Source organism: Pezoporus flaviventris, unplaced genomic scaffold (assembly GCF_033815535.1).
Source record: "Pezoporus flaviventris isolate CSIRO_AGI_PZ_B2104156 unplaced genomic scaffold, CSIRO_AGI_Pfla_v1 ptg000025l, whole genome shotgun sequence".
In the NCBI taxonomy this organism is placed as follows: Eukaryota; Metazoa; Chordata; class Aves; order Psittaciformes; family Psittacidae; genus Pezoporus; species Pezoporus flaviventris.
The window spans coordinates 14,063,618-14,087,169 of NW_026892573.1; the positions used below are offsets into that span (position 1 = coordinate 14,063,618).

The window sequence follows — 23,552 nt, forward strand, 5'->3', positions numbered from 1 at the left end:
GTCACCCCCCTAGGGAAACAAGTCTTTTCCCATGTTCAGACTGAATTTATTGGTTTTGATCTTGTCTCCATTGCCTTGTTCTGTCAGTAGGCACCACTGAGGAGAGCCTTGGTTCCTCACCTTCATTCCCTGCCACCAGGCACTGACACTGATTAGAGCCCTCTGAGACCTCTCTTCCTGGGGCCCAACAGTCCCAGCTCTCATCCACTCCTCCTGTGAGAGATCCCTCAGTCACTGTCTCCCAAAAATGCATTGCCTAAGCAAACTTGGCTGACAAGAGAGGGGATGACACAATGTGTGACCCTCACAGAGGCCTGCATGTAGGGTCACTTCTGCTGGCCTCCAGGTCTTCTCCCAGGCATCGAACACGGCTGCTTGTGGTAAATCCATCTGCTGCAGTCAGTTGCTTTGCGTTGTTTTGGAGCAAAGTATAAAGAACGGACTTACAGCCTCAGCAAAGGACAGTGTCTTGCCAGAAGCTACCTTTGCCCCAAAGTCCCAAAGAGGAAAGGCAGTGTCAAACTTTTAGTATTAAAAGGAACAACTTGGTCCTAATTTCCTGTGGTTTTACACGAGATCTGTCCCAGAAGGAACGGGGCTGCCTCTGTCTCATGCTCCATCTACTCAACTTTCCTGATTTTCACTTTTTCTCTTGGACATCTTTACAGTCACCGGGAGCAGCCTGGAATGAGGAGTAAAACACCCATTACACACAGCATTTCAGACGTGTGGGAATCTCATAGGAGCTTTACATGTTAATAAAACTACGCAGTTTGGGGGAAAAAAAGGAAGATAAAATCAAGAGCCTTGATATTTCAAACTCTAAAAATAATGTGAGAAATGAGAAATACAAAAAATGTACGGGCCACACTTGCAGACCTGGGGTGCAAAACATTAAACCACTAACATAAACATTTATTTTTGTTTACTGGAAGCCGTACAGGAGCAGAGCTCGAGCCTACAGGTCGGGGAGGGGATCCCTGGAGGAAGGTCTGCAAGGGCAGCCGCAAACACCCCGAGGAGGCCGCAGCCGCCCTCGGTTACAGGCGGGTTGATGTGGTACGTGCCCGGGTGGCGGTGGCGGTGGCAGGGCCTGGTCTCTGCTACCAGGCCCCGGCCATGGCCCGCCGCGGGAACGGGACCCCACAGCACCCGAACGACAGTGGCGCGGCGCGGGGGCGTGGCCATGCCCACAGCCTACAAGCCCCATGATGCCGCGCGGTGCCGGTGCGTGCTGCGGCGGAGCGGGAAGGGGGGGAGGTGGAGACGGGGGGTGTCGGTTCGTCTCTCCCTGCCGTGTCCCCTTCCTCCGCTCGGCAGACGCCATGTTGGTTTGAGCCGAAGATGACAGGGGGCGGCTGCGGGCGAGGATCGCGCTGAGGAGCGGCACCTCCAGCTCGCAGCGGGGCCAGCGCGGCTCGCGGGGGACTAGGGGGGAGCCCGGAGCCGCCGGAGGACCAGACACGGGAGAGGGAGGGCGGGCGGGCTGAGGCGGCGGCGGCGGCGATGCGAGCGGAGACCTGAGGCTGCGGGAGGCGGCCGCCGTTGAACGCCCCCCGGCCCCCGCCGAGTGCTGTCGCCGCCGGAGCGCCGCGGGGGAGGGCTTTCCCCTCCGGCCGCCCCTCAGGCAGCCCTCCCCGGCCGCCGCTGTTGAATGCCGCACACCGCCTAGAGGGGGGCCAAAGCCCGGCGTCCTCCCGAGCCGCCGCGGGCCCACCCCGGCCCTCCCGCACTCTTGCCCCGCCGAGGGCAGAGCGAGGTCCTGCTAGCCCGCCTGCCTGCGCGCACGGGTCGCCTGCGCCGGCTGAGGAGGTGACTTGGACGCACCATTATCCCGTGAATCATCCCGTCGTCACTTGTCAAGGCTGGGAGAGAAGGAAGAGGGAGCGAGGGGGGAAAAAGCCCGCACGCAGCTCATGTGGCGGTGTAGTCCTGCCTGGTCCACCTGGCACCGCTGCTGCCTCCGCCGCTGACAGGGATCTGCTGCCATCTCTGGTCTCCCGCTGGCTCATCCGGTACAGCCCCGGCACCGCTTGCCCCTGGATATTCCTCCTCCTCAGCCGGCCGCGTTCCCCGCTGCACATCGGGCACCTTTGTTTCGTAGGGGACGTGGAAGTTGCTGCTTCGGAAACTGACCCCCGTTTTGCTTCTTGAAGCTCTCCGGCAGCCGGCTGTTCTTGGTGCCTTTTTTTTTTTAAGTTGGTTTTGCGCCATTTAGGGTAATATCAAGATGTCCAGCAGCGTTCCAGCTGATATGGTAAGTCTCGCGCTCCTTATATAATAATATTATTATGGAATAACGTTTATTTCGGCTTTTTTTTTGCAGAGAAAATAGAAAGAAGAGGGGCGTGGGAAGAAAGAAAAAAACCCTGTCTCAGTTAAATATTTAAGGAACAAAAAGTTCCGAGTTAATAAACGCTCTTCCAGCTCCAGATGCTGGTTCTGCTCCGCTTTTTGGTAGCAGAGTGGGAAATCTGCAGCGTTGCCTTCTATGTAGCAAGGCAAGGGGGATGTCTGCTTTCTCTTACCTGTGGCAGCAAATATCTGACTGCCCGTGCTTATTTCGTGTAGCACTGCTGCTCACCTATGTTGAGCATTTTTTTTTTTTGAAAGATAATATGAAGTAAGAGCATTCAGAATTATTTATTCGAGCTGTTTATTTTATTTTTTTTTTTATCCCCTGTCTAAACCAGCTGAAATTTGGTCTCAGCCTCCTTCCTTTTCTCCTCTCAAACTTGGCTTGTTTCTTACCGACGCTTTGTCTTCCGATGTTGATGGGCAGTTAATCTCTTCACTTGCTGCCGGGTCAAGAGCAAGAGAGAAATTCTCATACACTCATTACATGGCGAGGTTCTTTGTGCACTAGCTGCAATCTGAACATTTTTCAAGGGCACTCCTCGTACTTGGATGGCGGACTGTACTTCAGCCTGGGTTGGACGCTCGGTTGATTTAAAGTAGGAAGGTGGAGAAGGGCAAGAGGAGGGAGGGTGGATCAGGTCTGATAAGTAATCCTGCGTTCAGTACGACTTTCCCGTTTTGTACGTATTTCCGTAAGTCACTTAATCGGGAAAAAAAAAGTTGTGGCTGCAGTTTAATATGTTCCTTATTCTCACGGCACAGTATTTTCACGTTATCTACCCACTACTGTTCACATTTAAAGGTACTATTTTTTTCCAGTGCACCAGGCTTGTCCATGCCTTTGTTTTCTTTCAGGATGAAGTTATGTTTTGGGAGTAAAACCTGCCCTGTGGTGATAACAGTAACCCCGAGTAGCCCTTGTTTCAGCCGTCGATATACAATTAATGGTGCATATGTATGACAAACGGGCTGGTGAAACAGTATTATCCTTTAGTTGCTTACTTTCAGTGTTTCTTTCACAGCTTTTGTACTGCAGCCAAAATGAGTGAATTCTGCTGAAAAAAGCAAGCAGAAGCAGTAAGAGAGGATGATCAAACATGGTTTTAAGCTCACTTCTTTTTTTCCCCCCCTTTCTTTTCTTTCTTTCTCCCTATCTGCCTTTCCCAAATACTATAGATAACTTCCCACCCCCTGGATGAAAAGGGTAGTGAGAAAACTCTCTCAGACTTTAAACCCTTTCAGACTGTCATTTTAATATATTTCATTTTAGGGTCTGTCTGGCAGTTAAGAGTACTCTGAAGCCTCTTCTTGCTTTCACGTGTCTGTCTAGCATAATATCACAGAAATCCTCTCAGTAGCTGTGGAGGGTTAGATGCAAATCTCTTTGTGCCGCTTTTTACATTGCCTGGAGGAGTCCCTTGGCTGTGACATGAAGCAGTCCTCTTCCCTCTCACCTGGGCTGAACATGCTGCCACCTCCACATTACTTCTAGGTCTTGCCTGCCTGGGAATCATGATGCTGCCACTAAGCTTGTAGTGTTTGACACGTTAGACAAAATAGACACATTTTAAGATAGGTGAAGTACTGTTTTGTTACTATGAAAACAATTTCCTTCTGTTATGATGTCATAAGAATACCAATGACAGAGATAGCTAGGCCTAGCAATGCTGTGTCTTCAAATCAGGAAGAGGCTTGTTATATACACAGTGATGTTTAAATACTGAGTCATTACAAAAACATTTGAATGAAGATGTTACCAATGTCGGTAGAAGGAGTTTGTTCAGGAAAGAAAATAGGATTGTTATTTGATTGAGCTTTAAAGAGGAGCACTTACCAGGCTGTCACTTTGTTCATATGTGTTTTTATTTGGTGCAGGATTTTTGCAGTTTGCATTTCTCTTATCCACCCACTGTGTAATCTGAATATACAAAAAAGGTTGTTTCCCATTTCAGTAGGAGTTGACATCAGTGTGATGGAGTGTTTACAAAGACTCCATCACACTTAGTAAATCTGCTATGAATTACTGGAACATTATAATGGTTATGTTTCAAACTGTTTATGTCAGGTTCACGCACTAACCCTCATAATAATAATAGTAAAAAACTGTAATTGCTGATTCTTAAAAATGTGTTTGTCTTCCTGTCCCACCTCTGAGAAGGATCTGCTACACAGAAATTCATAGTAAATTATCAAATTTTTAGTAAGCTTTCTACTTGTATGTAGGCATAATTTGATCCAGCCTCCTTTTGTCTGACATCTAGTCAGACAAAAAAAGCTACAGCAGATTTTGCCAGCTAACCATTTCAACATCACTTCTTAAATAATTAATGCAGTACTTTATGATTTGCATTCCACTAATAAATTGGGTAGTGACACACCACATTCCAGGTATTATAAGTTTATGGTGCATTATTCCTTAGCAGCATGTGCTACTTACAGGTTAAAACTCCATTCCTGGAATGAAATGTGCTAATATGTCTGTATTTGATTCATTAACTTAATTTGGACTAGATGGGGGTGGACTGTTCATTAGGGACTGTAGTGACAGGACAAGGGGTAACGGGTTAAAACTTAAACAGGGGAAGTTTAGACTGGGTATAATGAAGAAGTTCTTTACTGTAAGGGTGCTGAGGCACTGGAATGGGTTGCCCAGGGAGGTTGTTCACCTCCATCCCTGGCGGTGTTCAAGGCCAGGTTGGACAGAGCCTTGGGTGGCATGGTTTAGTGTGAGGTGTCCCTGCCCATGGCAGGGGGGTTAGAGCTAAATGACCTTAAAGTCCTTTCCAACCCTAATTGTTCTATAATTCTCTGTATGGTGCAGTGCTTGAAGACTGCACTGCCGATCTAGAACCTAATTTTGTTTGATTTCTCACATAAGTACTGGTGTTTGTAGTGGCAACAAGGCATCTCTGAATAGTCTCTTTCAATAATTTCATCAGGCAATTCATCAGTTTTACTGTTCGGTAGCAGCTAGAATTTGACTGTGAATAACATGAAGGCTGTTCGCAAGTTGTGTTTCTTTTGTAATAATAGAGAGACATGAGGTGGCTTATGGACTTGTTAATCACACTTAGGTGTTTTGTTGTTTTTTTTTTTGAGTGGACCAAATTAAAATAGTTTGGCATTTGTTTAAACACTGTAGCTGACTGTTGTTTTAAAACAAGCTGTGAAAAACCTATGTCAGACAGGAGTTATTACTCAGTTGAATAATCTTCTTTATTTTGGTAGTTATCGCCAGAATCTGGGAAGCTGTGTCTCTGTATTCTGTGTGCCTATGGTACTTCTTACAGATACAATGTTAGAAGTTCACAGTAAGGGGCCGGTATGTCTGAAAAGTGTTATGGTCACCACTGTTGCCTGTATCGGTGTGTTTTATATAGGTATGAAAAAACTCTTCCTGGGCAGTTCTGTGCATGCCCTCTAGGACATCAAATTATTTTTCTGTCGGAGCAGTAACTGAGCATGATGCTTTAGGCTCATGGTGGGGTTTTTGTTTGTTTTGGTTGGTTTGGTTTTTTTTTTGATACTTGATAAAACAGCAGAATACTGAAATCTATCAAACAGGTTTTTGAATTTTATTATGTACAGCTATTGAATCCATATGCTATACTTAGGAGATATAGGTGGTATGGGAGAGATTATTTCTAGTAAAACAACGTTTGGTGTGAGACATTTGCAGACATGCAAGGGGATGGAGTCTATGGTCTCAAACACATACATGGAAAATGTTAAAAGGGGGCAGTAGGTGGAAGAAGAATAATAAATAGAAACCCTGCTAAGTTCACCCTATGTTAGTGTCAGCATCTTTAGTGGAAATATCTCTGTGCATTCATTTTTAGGAAATTTAGTATAGGATGGTGATGAATAGCTTAAGGTATATGAGGACTTCCTTTTTAATGCATATTAATGGCAGCTAGCAGGAAAAGGATGGATATGTAACTGATGCTACCTCAGTGGAGGAATCCTGGCATCCAGGAATAAGGTTCAAACAGGAGGGACTCGAAAGTGTAGCTGGTTGCATAGCAGCTGAACTTTGTTGTTCATCATTCAGTCTGAACAATTCTTTCATTTAAGAATAATAAGTGTGGCATCACTATAATACTCTTGGAACATTGAATGAAAATACTTTGTTCACTCATAGCATTTTAATGTATCAGAACAAAATGTACTGTTCGTCTATTTTAACTGCTTTTCCTTTTGCCTTCAGTGGATCCTTTTCCCTGGTTTTAAAAATGACTGTATTCCTAGTAGCCTTTGTGCATAGGAGACATAAGTGAGGCCTGTAAATCGGTTTGGTTTTTTTTTTCCTAATAAAGGTGTAATTATTTGTTTGTATTTTTGTACCTTCCATGTTGAAAGTTCTAATTCGTTACATTCCAAGATAGAAATAGCTTAACAGGTTTTTATGTACAGAAGTTTTTTCCTTCTTTTTTTTTTTTTTAAATTTTTTCACTGTTACTTGCTGATTGTAAGATACTCCTGTCTTATCCATTGTCATTCTCAGTGTTTTGTTTTGTGATTGTTGCCTCCGTTTGGAGAAGGAATTGGTGGCATCTGCATTAGAACGAAGAGCTTGATAAAGCTTCTTCTGACTCCTTGTATATTGAGCCAGCCTTTGTAGCATATTGCAGTGTTTCTTGTAACCAGGTAAAGAACATCCTCATCTGTTACCTGCAGCAGTGGCTATGGATAAACTTGTCAAAAGCTGAGGCTGGATGTCTATGTTTGGCTGTACTTCAGTATAATTTACTTTTTCCCGTACCCACCCATCTTTTTTCTTCTACAGATTAAAAAACGTCCTACCTATTTATATAACGACCAAAAAGAAGTATCTTAGTAATGTCTAGCATTTTATGAATGACACTGTAGTGGAAGTTCCACAGCACCCGAACACATTAGGCATACTCTGAAATGGTGTTTGCATGTCCTTCATTTAATTTTATTTGGGGATGAACTGCTGTAACCTGTGGATGAGATAATAATTGATATTTATGCTGGGCCTTGGTGCAGCACTTTAGAGGGAAGTGTAGGCTGGCAGTGTAAATGGTTTCTTCCTTCCTGCCACCCACCCTTGTTGTTGTTACCTGAATTGGTTTCTCTCTACTTTTGTTGTCTAACGCGATGAAATACTGGAGGGGATGTGCACTGAGGGACATTTAACTCCTCCCTTGTTGGGAACGCTGGGAAGCCAGTGGCTGACCCAAATGTTAACTTTCTAAGTGTAGCAAAATCATCGCCTGTACAACAGGAACATTGAATTCTGCATTTTAAAAATTGCCAGATATCAGCAGTGGGAACTGGAAAGCTCGGTGGGGATCTGAATAGGGATAGGTTGTACCTCTCAGGTGTGGAATTAGGGACAACTTCAGGTACTGATAATCTGTATTTGACCTTGGAACTTGTGAATGCTGTTTGTGTGTATCTAAACTGAAAGTATTAGATCATTCAAGGCACATAACTCTTTGTTGGCTTGGCTTAAGGCAGTAGTAGGAAATTAGGCTGTCTGAATGTGGTTCTTGCAGCAGACTTTGTAAGCAGTACTTTTATGGCACTGTAAACAAAATGACTAAGGGCATGGCGTGCTTTTCTGTTTTTAACAGAGTTCTTCCTAAGCACAACTTCTGTGAATGTTGAAAGCCATGGTCATGGTATATGATGTACCTGGGATTTACTTGCTTTATATTCCTGGTAAAGCAGCTTTGTTTCTCAGTAAAAGTTAGAATGTAAACTTTTGGTGATGTCTCTGTCTGCTTATGCAATACTGAGCAGAATGGAGAGCTCATTTCTGACTCAGCCTGTGAGTGCTACTCTAGCTTGCAGGAATCCAGAAATATGTGGAATGTGACTAATCATTATTGTGGTTTTATGTAAAAGAGATAGTACAGTTTATTTTCAGTCTTTTCCGTGTATAGTATTGGATCCACTAACTTGGTTATTTCTCAGTCTAACTACGGTGAAAAGCAGAGCTGATCAATACTTTTTTCCATGCTAAGACTGTTTTTGCAGCAACTAATTGAGCCTACTGAAGTAGCAAACCTTCCCTGCCACAAATCTGCATGCGTAAACTTTAGCTCACCATAATTATTAAAGGGATATGCCTAAGCTTTCATTTTAGAAGCTGTTGAAGATAAGCAGAAAGTCAGTGAGAAATTTTAATATGTGAACTTTGAGACTCCAGGTCTTCCTCAGTTCTAACATTCTTTTGAAATCCAGTTTTTGTTAAAATGTGATTCTGTGAATTCTTCTAGAACGACAGTCTTGAATTTTTGACAGCCTCTGTTATACATACGTTGTAGAACATCTTAAAGCAATGACTGGAACATTTTTTACTTTGTATACCTCCAAACAAAACAGGTTCACAGATGTTCTCTTAAGTGTTGCAAGCAGCGATAGTGGGGAAATGTTGAGGGAAGAAAAGATGAAAAATCAAAACCTTGCAAGAGTTGTTAAAAAAAAGAAGTTTGCTGAGACATCAGTTAAGGTTCTGCAGATAGCATTATGCACTTCAATACTATAGTTCTATGTATCTGAAAGAAATGTGAAGAGGGAGAAGACTTGCTCAACAGGCTTTCTGGGAATGTAGGGAGAATTATTTAAGAGGTTTGTTAACATCTGAGAGCAACACTTAAAGAAAAAGTTCAGGCCTACTTACTGGTAGGTCTGATGGGCCTTAAAAGTATAGTTCTGCAGAAATACTTAAATGCTGTTGCAGGTGAGTACTCTTACAGACTTGTGGAAATCTGTTGTATTTTGTGGTCACAAGCTGGGATTGAGTTTAGCTCCTTGACAGAGGATAAATTTGTTGCTGCTTGTAAATCGCCCACAGTGAAGGCTCTCTCTCAGTTTGTAGTAAGACTGCAAGTATGTTGAAACCTGATTTAAAAAACTATAATGGGTATTTTCCACAAATAGAAACTTTGTGTAAAAATGCAGATTTGACAGATCACACACTGTGCCACTGCCATCAGCATCCTGTAGGTTTTTTTTCTACTTTGTGTAAAGAAACTTGAAATTATCTTGCCAGTGACAGGATTACATTTGTGGGTTTGTTTTGTTTTGGTTTTCCATTTAAAATTATTTGGCAGATTCAGTTTAGAGTTAAATGGAATGCTTGTGACAAAGTTTAACTGGGATTTTATTTCGTTGTACTGTTGTTATGGAGATAGAAACAAGTAAGAAATTCGTTGAGTTTTATGTATCCCATATAAATCAACCAAATAAAACTAGAGGTTTTGCCTAGGAGTTTGGTAGGTTGGTTCCACTACCACAAAATGAGTCTCTGCCTTAGTGGGACATAGGTACCAAAATGGTACTTGGCGTTCAATGGCTCAGGGATGCAATTGGAAAATGTTTGTGTTGGTGTCTACGGACTGTGATGGTTTCCATCTCTCCTGAGAGCTGGCTCAGATTACAGGCTAATCTAATTTATGTCAGTAGCTTGGACCACTGCTGAGGAATGAAGGTGGTCTTACCCTGGAGTGCTTTTTAGTGCAGCTGAGGAACTGGATGTTAATCTGAATATTGGCAGTTTTGCCACATTCACAGTATCATGTTGCGTAAGAAATTCTCTCAAACATTTGATATAAGTGTAGTACCAATTTCAAAATAAGCACAAAGGAACTAAATGTGTTTTTTCTTTAAGAGATTGAAAAAAAACAACGTGTTTCATCTCCAGAATTTTAGTACTTCAAAGTCATACTGTAGCATTGGCTGGAATCTCCTCAGTGGAGTTACAATATGGTAATATTTCTTGGTCTGGCAGAGATCCACATCACTGTAATCTGTTTCTGATACTTAACGTACATTCTAGTTAGCACTACTTAATCTGTCTCTGGAGTCTGATAAATGTTTTTAATATAGAGAAATAATGGAATAGTGATAAAGCAGTGAAGTGCAATGATACTCAAAAATCTTTCATAGTTGATGGTGTAAATTTAGGATTCTCTTCTTAAAGGTAGATTACTGTCAATCTAGATGTGAATATATGTGGCAAATGCTAGTAAGCCTCAGGAAAGGTATTATAAATCATATTACTATAAAAATAATTCTTCTAAAATAGCAGTCTATTTCAGGATTTCTTAGATTAAATACTGTCTAACATTTTTCAGACATGCTTACCATTTATATACTGTAAGGGACTGAGCAGAGGCCTTTGTATGCTTTTAAAGCCTGAAATACCTAATTGCAGTAATTCATGTTATTCTTTTTTTATTTATTTATAGAATTAATATTTGTATGAGCAGTAACATGAACATTGAAATAAATTTAATTTTTGGGATAGTGTTCTGTGATTGTATTTGATGCACAACATGTTACTTAGGACATACTAAATCTGAATATTTATGTCATTTTGCTTGTGAATGAATATACTTTTAATCTGTGCAAGCAAGTTGTGCATCATAACAGCTGTGTGGTGTGACTGAAAGTTTAGGGCTCACTTCTTAATCCAGGTTGTTGATCTGTGGTGGAAACAAACTTTATTGGGCTTGCATGTTTTAGTGATTTATGCTTTGTACACTTGTATAGCTATTTTTGGCAATAAACCCCAAACTTTTCCACTTGTAAAATGAAGCACAAACCCAGTCATAAATACCTGACTGTTCAATAATATTTATCCATCCTGTGAAATAAGTACATAATTGTCTCTTCTTCCAGAGCCATGTGCTGAATAAGGAGGGGGAAAAGCACCTTATTGTTCAGAGACAGGATGGTGCTTTATCTTCCTGTGCTGCTCAAACTTTTCCTGGAAGATGAGTCTCAATTAATTTTGAGCCTTCCTGTAATAGTAGACTCCTTAACAAGTACTTCATAAAAATCCATTTATCTGTGGAAGATCAGTGAGAGAAGAGGTTATTAATTCTCAAAGATTATGGGTATTGTGGAATGTAATTTCACTTAAATATACTCTTATACCAGATGACACTGCACCAGAGTTTCAGGGAACGAAATCTTAGTTTGAACTGCAGTCAGAAACAACATTCAAAGATGAGCCAAGATTATGGTTTTTGTTTGTATTTTTAATGACGTTGTCTGTTTTAGCCAAACTTAGTTGAAATGTCTCTGGCCAGCTCTGCTCTTGTACATCGTCAGTGCCCGTCAGTCTTGGTTGTTCACAGTAGTCATATTGCATGACTGAACCAACATTTAAGTGAAGCTAGTGTGCTCTTTGCTGATGTGAAGATTTTATTGCAGAGACTTCCTGTAAGACTTGACAGTGAGTTAATTAAAATTATGCAAAAGTTAATATAATGTTTATACATGGATAGATGCTTCCAATAACATTCGGAGGAATGTTGTAAACTTACTTGTTAGTGGGTTGTAAAAAGCAAGTCTTGAGGCTAATGCTTTAGGGGAAGCTGATTTTCATACCAGTTTTGTTGTAGGTCTCTGTTAGTATTTCCTTCAACTGTTATTATTGATTGAGAATCACATGATTTTGCTGAAGTGTTCTTTGTTGGTCTTTCAAAGAAACTGGAATTTTGAGTACTTTATGATCAAGCCTTAATAAAACTGTCAATTTTCATGTTCCTTCTTTTCAAATAGAATCATAGAATAGTTAGGGTTGGAAAGGACCTTAAGATTATCTCGTTCCATCCCCCCTGCCATGGGCAGGGACACCTCACAGTAAACCATCTCACCCAAGGCTGATATAACAAAATTAGGTTTAAATCTGAAGCAATCTGAGGAGAAGGAAGCAAATCCACATCAGTTTCCAGATGCGGGCATTTAATTTTATTTTCAAATTATCACCCTCAAATTCTCTATTTATTTATTTATGAAATTAAATGTAGGAAAGACAGCTTGTCTTATGGATAGAGCACAGAATGAGTAGCAGTCAGTGCCTTTATCTGCAAATATGCTGCTTGGTAAGTTTCAAACTTGGTTTAATAAAATAAAGGCAAGCACCAAAGTGAACAATTCGGAGTGCTGACTAATGCCAGATAAGGTGGAGTAAAGGTGAATAGTTTCTTGCCTTTTATAGTTGATTCTGCTGCTGCATATCAGCCCTGACTTTGATGCTTAATCCTAGTTTATGAATTTTATTTATAACGGACATGTGGTGAGGAGGTCATTTTGTTCGCCTTTGTTCTGTTCTGAAAAAACAACCAACCAACTAAAAAAACTTCTTGCTTTAGCTTGTGGATTTTAGCATATAGAAATGAAGACCAGAGGGAAACAAAATTGGTGGTTAGTGCCTCTATTCGATTTTATTTTTTTTTTCCTTTTACTAGATGTTGCTTTGCAGAAGGTGGAAGATGGAGAATTATACTTGAATAAACACAGCATTTTCTGTAGTCTTTCATATTTGATAGTTTTTCTTGTAAAATCAGATGGCAACATGTTCCAAAAAATGGGATAGAGTATTTAGGAAGAACCATAGATCTTTGTTGTGGGAATTTGAAATTCCCCGTACAAGAATTACTTACTCAGAATCTTAATCTAGTAGTCCTGTATTTTTATTCGTTCTTTAACTTTGGTGTTAAGCCAAGAGTCATTTTGTCGTGCTCTACCGGAAGCTGCATTTGCTAACTCCAGCGTGTCTGTGGAGCTACTGGGGTAGGGAAGGGAGATTTTTGGAATTGTTTCAAAATAGTTGTTGCTGAGTTGCTGGAAAAGATGGTATTCACTTTCTGTTGTAGGCATCTTGGACTGCTATTCTAGTGCTGGTAGCAGCTGAAAGGAGAACAGAGAGAAGCCAAATCGTGATTACACGAACATGGGTACAGGCACTGAGTGTACTAGTGTCAAAGCCCTCAGGCTTGCTTATGGATAACAATTCGTGGTACAAGCACAATGGTCAGCAAGGAGCAATCAAGGAGTTGTTGTAATTTTCTGTTACTATGCATAGGTTTTGTACTCTTAGTGATTAAATTCCATTTCATGAAGCTTTTAATATGTCAGATGATTCTGATGAAGGACATCCTCCGCCTGCCTGTATCTGAATCCATCCATTTTCAGAATTGGTGTTGAATGGGGATAGAAAAGCAGCGTGTGTTACTTCACTGGGTGAGAAATTTGAGATGTGTCCATGTAAACATTATCTCGCCTTCTGGCACCAGTAAATGTACATTACCAAATATAGGCTCTAAAGCAGTAAGGCTTCAAAGACTTTATTCAGTTGCCTCAGCATGGCATTTAATGACAGTTCCCACGTGCCGATGTGTCCAGGATGGCCAGAGAGAGCAGGCACTGATGACCCATGAGTTAAATATGGGAGACCCATGCCCTTCAGGAGGAGCAGCTGTGGTGTATAGGAGGGATGCACAATGCCTAAGAATAGCACTAGATTTATATGGTTAAATAATTCTTTTGAGCTGTTGGAGCTCTGTAAAACCTCCTCTGCTACACTTCCATATTGTTAGGTTGCCTTTACCTAGCTTAAATTCATTAAGTAGTGCTTCAGAATCATTACATGTTTTAATTTACCATAAATCACAGTTCTGCCACTTTTATTTCCTATAGAAAATGTTCAGGTCTACAGCTGTGAAAGAAAAACACTTTTTTTTTTTTCCTTTTACTGTGGCAGATCTTCCCCTAATTACCTATATGGAAGATTGAATAGTTGTAGGTGTGCTACTGCTTGTTGTGATGAAGTAGATACAGTGTGATTGCAGATCTTTGCCAAGCTGTTTCACACAACCTGTTTAAAAAAAAGAAAATGGGAGTTTATATGTTTCCTCACAATAAATTTAAAAGTATTTGAGGTTACCAAACATGAAAATTTCTACACAACTGGGTTAATTTTGAAAATTATCTGAAGTCCTTGAAAGGGCATTATCAATCCTCTTAATTTGTTGTCTAAAGTTGGACTTGAATGGTCTATTCTAAACAGTACAGCAGTAATGTGATGTATTTTTGCCCAAGTATTTAATCACACTTGTGGAGCAGGACTGAAAGAATATTGTCTATATAAATGCTGTGGGTTTTTTATGATGCTGAATTTTTATAATAGAGTCTTGCAAAGTAAGTCTGATATGGGGGCTTTTTATGTTAGATAAAAAGAAATGGCTTGCTACTTGAAACTTGACAGGTCTGTCTTGACATTTGACCTGAAATGTTTGCAAGATAATTCATATCCTCAGAGCAGAAATGAAAATGAGTGGGTTGAAAATTTATGCTTACATAATTAAATAATGAAGATTCTTTGGAATTACAGAAGATATGAATGCAGGGAAGCTATTACCATTGCCCTAGCAAGGTTTGTTGTATGATGGAGCAAATTCCATACCTGTAATTTGATGAATACATTTTACATCTATATTTTGTAGGATGGCTTTTAATACTTTCGTATTGCCTAAGGTTGAGTTATGGACTGAATAAAACCTTTATGCCATGTTTCATATTAGTGCTTTTGTCTCAGTTTAAGTTTTGACAGGTTAGTGTTGTTTGTGTGATGGGCTTGGGGTTTTTCTGTTGTTGTTGGCTTGTTAGGTCTTTTTAAGTTTGAAGTAGAAATCTAATGATTGTAAATTAAACCTTTCCAGCATAAATTGTTGTAGTATTTGTAAAAGAGGAAACAATATCCAAGCTACATCATGGCTGTGTTGAAAGTAAATGTTTTTTGTCTCTGCATACTTAAAGGCTATGTTTTACTTTGCTTAAACACCTCATGTTTTGAGGAATTACATGTAGAGGAATCTGTGTATGTTAACTGTGTAAACAGATGTATATCTAGTCTTCATTCCTTTGAGAGGACTAATATTTGCATTGGTGCTTCTAGCAGACCTCTTTTGCATGCCTAGATTACATTGCTGAGGGATCAGTCAAAACTTTACAAAGTAGAATTGATAAATTGGAGACCCTGGAAATAAAATTTGACCTGAAGAGTTAGACTTTTTATTTTTATTGCTTTTTATCTTTAAACATAAAGAAGCAAAGAACCAGCAGCCCACAACTATATTCAACTCCAGCCATTTTCTGCTGCAGATACATGGGCTTCTATTTGTGGGTGAGTGTATCATGATTGTTGAATGCAGGCAGTTTATTCAAAAGACTTTTATTGTTCAAACTAAGCTGAAAATGATCTGCAGGATAAAGCTGTGACCTAGTTCTGGATTTCCACGCTTTGGACAGTATTATATAGTCAGATCTGTGCACGTGAATATCTTTTGTTTAATTCTCTTTCCTTCTTTTTGAAGATTAATGAATAATAAATTACTTTTAATATTTATGTATCTATGAATAGAATGTGCAAAATATTCTATTCAGTGTTAAATTTGTGGGTTTAATATTTGTGGGAAGAGAATTTTTCACCCATGTATTAGAGTGAAGGTTAGCCTACCTAACTCATGCTGGCTCTGAAGTAAATATTGCGCCCATTTGTAGCATCAGCATCCTATGTATGTAGGGAGAATTGACTGCCCAATCTGTAATGTTAGGTATTTGAATTTAATAACGTTCATGTTTCTTTTTAGGAATGGTCAAGTCTCTGTAAATGAGCAAGTTTATTATTAAGACATTTACAAATATTATAGATTTTTACAATTAGAATGAAGACTTGCAGTTAAGCTGTTACATTCTGTGTAACTGCTGGGCTACTTTTAATAATAGCTTGACCCCATACTGAGATTGATTTTTGTGGCATTGGACTTCCTGGTTAAGAGTTCACATGACTGACAAGTTTACTTGCAAGTGTTAGAAAAATCTCTAATATAAACCAGTGTTTTCTGAGAAGATACCTTCACTCTTCCATATGCCATATGAAAAGGTTAAGACTTTGATTTATAAAAAAATAGAAGGGAATTTTACCTGTAATTTAAAACAAACAAGTCTTTCCTCCCCAAACCCTGTGATGTAAAGCAAAGGTGATGGAATTACTCTTTTCTCTGTGAAGACTGGGTACAGTTGTATGGTATTACATGCCAAAGGAGTATATATAGAAGGCAGCTTTGTGGATATATGAACGAGAGGAAGGTTTTTTTCCCTGAGAATGAAGACCTTGCACCCAGTGTAGGGGAGGAACTGGTTTGAGACCATCTTAAAAATCTGAATGTGCACAAGTCCATGGGTCCTGATGAGATCCATCCGCGGTCCTGAAGGAGCTGATAAACGAAGTTGCGAAGCCGCTGGCCATCATATTTGAGAAATCATGGCAGTCAGGTGAAGTTCCCGATGACTGGAAAAAGGGAAGTATAACCCCCATTTTCAAGAAGGGGAAAATGGATGACCCGGGGAATCACAGACCAGTCAGTCTCACCTCTGGGCCTGGCAAAATCTTGGAGCAGGTTCTCCTGGATGGCATTTTAAAGCACATGAAAATCAACAAGGTGCTTGGTGACAGCCAGCATGGCTTCACTAAGGGAAAATCCTGCCTGACCAATTTGGTGGCCTTCTATAATGGGGCTACAGAACTGATGGACAGGGGTAGAGCAGTTGATGTCATCTACCTGGACTTGTGCAAAGCGTTCGACACTGTCCCACACGACATCCTTGTCTCTAAATTGGAGAGACATCAATTTGATGGATGGACCACTCCGTGGATAAAGAACTGGCTGGATGGCTGCACACAAAGAGTTGTGGTGAATGGCTCAATGTCCGGCTGGAGACCAGTAACGAGTGGTGTCCCTCAGGGATCGGTGTTGGGACCAGTCTTGTTCAACATCTTTGTCGCTGACATGGACAATGGGATTGAATGCGCCCTCAGCCAGTTGCTGATGACACCAAGCTGTGTGGTTCAGTTGATACGCTGGAGGGAAGGAATGCCATCCAGAGGGACCTCGACACGCTGTGAGGTGGGCTAATGCCAACCTCATGAAGTTTAACCATAAGTGCAAGGTCCTACACCTGGGTCAGAGCAATTCCAGGCACAGCTACAGGTTGGGCAGAGAAGAGATTCAGAGCAGCCCTGTGGAGAAGGACTTGGGGGTGTTGGTTGATGAGAAAATGAACATGAGCCGGCTTCAGTGTGCGCTTGCAGCACAGAAATCCAACCGTATCCTGGGCTGCATCAAAAGGAGTGTGACCAGCAGGTCGAAGGAGGTGATCCTGCCCCTCTACTCTGCTCTCATGAGACCTCACCTGGAGTATTGTGTGCAGTTCTGGTGTCCTCAACATAAAAAGGACATGGAAGTGTTGGAACAAGTCCAGAGGAGGGCCACCAGGATGATCAGGGGACTGGAGCGCCTCCCTTATGAAGATAGGCTGAGGAAGTTGGGGCTGTTCATCCTGGAGAAGAGAAGGCTGCGTGGAGAACTCATAGCAGCCTTCCAGTATCTGAAGGGGGCCTATAGGGCTGCTGGAGAGGGACTCTTCATTAGAGACTGTAGTGATAGGACAAGGGGTAACGGGTTAAAACTTAAACAGGTGAAGTTTAGATTGGATATAAGAAGGAAATTCTTTCCTGTTAGGGTGGTGAGGCACTGGAATGGGTTGCCCAGGGAAGTTGTGAATGCTCCATCCCTGGCAGTGTTCAAGACCGGGTTGGACGAGGCCTTGGGTGATATGATTTAGCGTAAGGTGTCCCTGCCCATGTCAGGGGGGTTGGAACTAGATGATCTTAAGGTCCTTTCCAACCCTAACTATTCTATGATTCTAATTTGCAAGAAAATTACCTGAAAACTCCTCGGTTTTCTAAGCATGAAGTCTTTTTCTCAGCAGAAATGTGGAATAGGATAAAATCTATAAACATTTTTTGTTCTAAACATAAGTGTATGTACTACAGTGCATGCTTAGTTTTGTTTAATTTGGGAAATATTTTAAGGCTGTTTAAATATTGTATCTCAGTTATGTTAAAAAATTCTATTTGGAGACTGAAGCACCAATTTCATAACCTGTGCCACCATCTGTTAAATACAGCAGCAGCTTATTTTTTTTTTTCTGGATGGGTTTAACCAGCTGTCCATTTTGCACTGTTGCCTGGATGGAGGCGTGCATTTTAAGAATAACACAGTCGGCTTTCTGTGACTTGACAATAAAGCTTTTTTATTTTGGTTTGAGACTCCTTTAGCTTGTCTGATGCTTCCTCATATTTAGTCTCTGGCCGAGGAATGTATTTGAAACCTTTCCCCTGTTGCACTCCCCTAGCCTGTGCTGTCATCTTCTCCCACTTAGGCCTGGAGCTGCTACAGAGGGCAAGGCACGCGCCTGCTTAGCGAGCTCTCTGCGGGGCATGCGGATGTATTTGCTAGCAGCGACTCAAAGTCCATTCTAATCCTATTGACATCTAACCCAAGTCTCATTTAGTTAATCTGTCTGGCACTCTCCTTTCTTTATCTGACCCTGTGAGATGACACAGCTTTTTGTAACTTTATTTTTGAGTGTTTCAGGATGGTAATACAGACCAGTAGAGTTTACTGAAATAGTTTTCCCTTTTAAAATGTTGTCTTCCTGATAAAGAAGACCTATTCAATAACGATGGTAGAGCAACCTGGCAGATTTTAGTGTTATGTTGTTACTATGTTTAGTTATGATTTATATGAAGGCTGATGAGACAAGGAAAAAAAATGGTATTTACAAAAGTCTGGAAAGAAAAATGTTGTGGGTCGGTTCATTTTATTCTGCTGTTCAGTTTGCAGCAAAGCAACCTGTATTTAGAGAAAAATAATAAAATTACAGAAAATGGCTTAGGTTTAGAAACTAGCTCTTAGCTGACTGCAGTTTAGAGCTGGCTTTAACCCCAGAATATGGCTTTAGAAATTCAGTTTCTGACTTCCACAGGACTTTTGCCCAAGTAAAACCTAGCAGAAGTCAGTTGAAGTTACCTGAGGCAATGCGCTGTTTCCTGATTTGGATTTGCATGAAATACATTGTGTGCTGAGTCTGATCACTCACACTTAGAATCGCAAAGCTCCTTTTTGTTGCCTCACTCTGTTCTGTCAGGTTGAGACACTAGGGTTGGGAGAGGATTTGGCTTCACTTCATGTGGAAATACTTGTTTGTTTATTCTTCATCAACACCTCAGCTAGAGGTGTTTGCACCACTTAAAAGCATGAAACCCCTGAATTCAGTGTTGTGTATGAATACCACAGTATATTCTGGTCCTGCCCAGCTTTGTTTTGTGATCTTCTGAGAACAGCAGTGCTCTGTTTTGGTGCAGCTTGATGGATTAGCATTTTGCTATGTCTCTGGAGTCTAGATAAGCATATGAAATGGGAACAAGAATTTGTCGCTTTTGTATGGAGGACATCTGTGCTACTAATCAAGCTATGGTATCAAAATATTTGAAATGTTTTCTTATAGGCATGTGTCAGTTGGATAAACTGAACTGGAGAATTGATTGCATCCAGTCTCTGTTGCTTGTACGTGTTTTGCTTTGGCTTAACTTTAGTGGTCCAGCTCATCAGAGGCTTATTCTATGAAGATCAAGGACCTCAAATCTATGCTTTTAAAATCTCCTTTGCCCCAGACCTTGTTTTCAAAGTCTCACTGGAATCTTTGTAGCTAAAACCAAGGTATATAAGGTGATTACAAGACAGTCCATTTATCTGTGTTTCTGGCAAGTGGGCAGCCAAACCAGGCAGGTAATGCCTTCATTCAAATGTTTTGATGAACCAGTTGACAGAATTGTGCTAATCTCTGTCCTGGTAATTCAGTTTCTCCCTCTACTTTGCCATCTAGTCATTATGTCTATACATGGCTAGCCATATAACACTTGCCCTCCCCTGGCCATGTTTTCACCATGTTCTTACAGTGAGATTGAGTCAGTGGTCGTGAAGCTGAAAGAGGAATTGGCCACTGATTTGACGGAGGACTAATCTACCAGAAATTCCCCCAATCTTTTCCATGCATCCAGCTTAAAACCATTCATCTGATGATATTAGGTTTGCTAGATCTCATGCCATGAAAAGGCAGAAAGTGGGAGCATCCCTTCCATCAATAGCCTGCACTGACACAAGTTCAGATATAACAGAAAATGCACTTTATGAAAAGACAAGCTCGCTGAATGTTAACAATCCAAATGTGCTTACATTTATGTAACCACCATGAACCGAGACGACGCCAATCTCCAAGTAGGATCGTAACAGTGAACATAGCTTAAGGGATTAGTTGCTTGTCAGGCAAAGCAGAAGCAGTCTTTTAATTGTTTTGGTTTTTTTATTTTGTGAATTGAGTATTAACAGCAAAAGGCACATGAATACCTAAATAGCCATCATTTTAAATAGTTATTACTACTGTAAACTTCAGATGGAATTGAATAACCAAGAAGAATTAAGGAAATTACTTTCACTTTAATACCTTTCTGATGCAATCTTTACTCCTTTTTCATGTTGCTGGTGCCGTATTTATCAGACATTAATTTCCCTACTGGTGCTGCTTTGTGCATATGTGGAAATAAATCAGAGGAATGATGAGAAATCCACAGCAATAAAAATCCTTTGGCCTGACAGAGGCCTGGATATAATGTGTAAGTGTGTGGGAGGTGTTGGAGGTATTCACCTATTCCTGTAAAATCTGTTTTGTCCTGGTTTTGTGTAACCCTTCAGCTATCAGTTGTAGTAATGAGATAATGGTATAAAGTGTTAAGGTAAAATAGAAGATTTAGAAGATTTTTTTCTTCTCTTTTTAACTCTCTGAGTCTCAGAAAATGTGAGTCAGAGGCAGTTATACAGAGATGTAGTTTTATACCCATCATAAATTATTCTTCCACAGTTTATTAACTGGGCTTAAACCTGTTGGTGGGGCTTCCAAATGTGGTCTTTGAAGCTATCTCAGTAGGCAGTGCCTTGATGTATGGAATGTGTTTAATACAAACAAAACACAAAAGTAAGAAAATCCGCATTTATAGATCATGGAGTCTTAACGTTAGAAGAAAAACTTCTGAAGGCTGTGTAGTCCACAGAAGAGCATGCTGTGATGGTGGCTCAAAGCAGGGCTAACCTCAAACTTGGGTCACGTTGCTCAAGCCTCATCTGCTTGAGTTCTGACTATGTCCCAAGATGCTGATTTCACTGCCTCTCAGGCCCAGAGCTTAAACTACTTTCACTGTGAGGGTTTACCTGCATGTGCAGTGAGAATTTGCCTTCCCGCAGTTTGAGACCATCAGGATGCTACAAAATGCTGTTTGATACTTCAGCTCTTTGAGTAAAAACTTGCAATCAAACTACATCAGAATCTCTTGATTTTGAAGTCCGTGACTGACTCATTTGAAATTTGTAGCAAAGGAGGAGTTTGTCTTTGCATAGGAGTTTGAAGAGAGATCTGTGAGGTTCTTTCAAAATGACCTGTCATTCTGCATTCCTGATGCCCTTTATATCAGGGTATTTACCCTCATCTGTAGTTGGAATGGTTGTGATTGTATAGATTTCTGTTGAAAAAATGGGTTTACATATAAAAAAATAAATCCATCTCTGTTATTTAGGTGTAAGTAGGAAAGAGAATTTATTTGGGTTCTTTTGTGATGTTGGGGGACTTGAAAATAGCGAGACCCTTCAATTAAAATTACGTGGCTAAGTAGAAATAAAGAATTCTTCCTAAACACAAACCAGGCTCTTACATGTGTGAAGCTTTGGAGAGGAGCAGTTGATAAGATTTTTTTGTAAGGCAAAACCCATAAACAAGGAAAAATTTGCCTTCTTTTTGTTGTTGTTTGTAACAGGAAAAAGTACTTGAATGTATGCACATGTTCCTTGCATGTATAGTAATCTGTGTTTTGTTCACTCAGCTACTGTGTTTAATATGTTGGGGTTTTTTTTGTTTTTAACTTTAAGTATTCAGGCTATTGAAAGAAGCAGAAAAAGGGGAAAAAGACACGATCAAATTGTCTTATTTAATCTGAATCTTAGAATCACAGAATGATTTGGGTTGGAAGGGACCTTGAAGATCACCTAGTTCCAACCCCCTGCCATGGGCAGGGATGCCTCCCTCTAGCCCACGTCACCTAAGGCTCTGTCCAGCCTGGCCTTGTACACTGCCAGGTTAGAGCATCTACCACTTCTTTGGGCAACCTGTTCCAGTGCCTCACCACTCTCAGTAAAGAACTTCTTCCTTATATATGACCTGAACTTCCTCTGTTCATCAGTATCAAGAGATTGTGACTGACTGCTTATACCCAGTGACTTTTTTGATCCTTTCAGATTTACAGGAAAAAAATATCCATGCCTGTTGCTCAGAGAAAGAATTTCAACACTGGAAATAAAATTGTGACAAGAAAACACCCAAACCACCTTTAAAGCATGTAGGTTCTGCAGAGGGTTTGGGTAATACTCTAGGGAAATAAAAGTTTCAGAAGATCTTTATTTTAATGAAAATGAGACTATTTTTTTTCCCCTCCCTTCAGATATAAGCCATGAAGAGAAAAGTTCATGCTGTTTTAATGAATGTTAAAAATGACCTTTTTGTAATCTTAGTAGTTACAGGAAGAAATAATGAAAAAGCACAAAAAATACCTTCAAATCCCTAGTGCCCTTCTGAACAGATATTTATTTCCTGCAATATGTTTGTATTTCTAAACAGATCCAAGAGTTGGTTTATTTAATGTACATTTAATTCTCTGTGCCAAGAGAAGATTGTGAGTAAAATGAGAATAATTTTTAAGTAGGTTTATATACCAACAATTGAAAATGTTCTGATAAGAAATGCCTTTCCTCCCTGGACTTGTGCCTTGCTTAGAAATCCTAAAACACTTGGTCTGGCTGTGGGAAAACCTGTGTTAATTCAGGTATTATGTAGACAGCCATATGGTAGGAGAAGAAACAGAAGGATTTTTATTTATTTATTTATTTATTTATTTATTTATTTTAATTAGATAATGGTGGAGATACTGGAGACTGCAGCATCCCACAGTGCCAGCTGGAAACTGCAGTGCCCCTTGCCAAACTGCTGAAGCATCCCTTTTCTGAGCTTTCTTCATCAGGGCTTTTTACAAGTTCCAGTTCCTCTAAGCACAGGCATATTCCGTGCCAGTAACTGGGAGAACAAGTCAGTAAGGAAGTTGACAGGCTTGGTCAAACATGGAACTCATGGTTGGATCATTAACCTCAAGAGGCAGTGCTAAGCGGTTGGTGCCCTACCTGCAGGGTGGTTACAAGCAGACCTGCAGGGGTCTGTTGGGACCTAGGTTGTTTAATGTCTTTATCGGTGACCTGAGAGAGGTGACAAACTTATTAAGTTTGTGAACACCAAAATGTGGGCGCAGTTGACTTGCTTTGGGGTACTGAGGGACTTAGGCAGGCTAGGGACTGGACCAGCAGGAACTTCATAAGGTTCAGCAAGAACAAATGTCTTGCATCTGGGGTGGACTGACCTCCAGAAGTTAC

General features: G+C 40.7%; 1 protein-coding gene across 1 annotated transcript in view; it reads left to right on the forward strand.

The window, feature by feature from the left end:
- Nucleotides 1–2,142: 2,142 nt before the first annotated feature.
- The window catches only part of UBL3 (ubiquitin like 3), a 55,009-nt gene continuing 33,599 nt past the window's right edge, over nt 2,143–23,552 (forward strand). Inside the window, exon 1 of the mRNA XM_061457591.1 lies at nt 2,143–2,257. Coding sequence (XP_061313575.1) covers nt 2,231–2,257 — 27 coding nt within the window. The 5' untranslated portion in view covers nt 2,143–2,230. The remainder of the gene's footprint in view (nt 2,258–23,552) is intronic.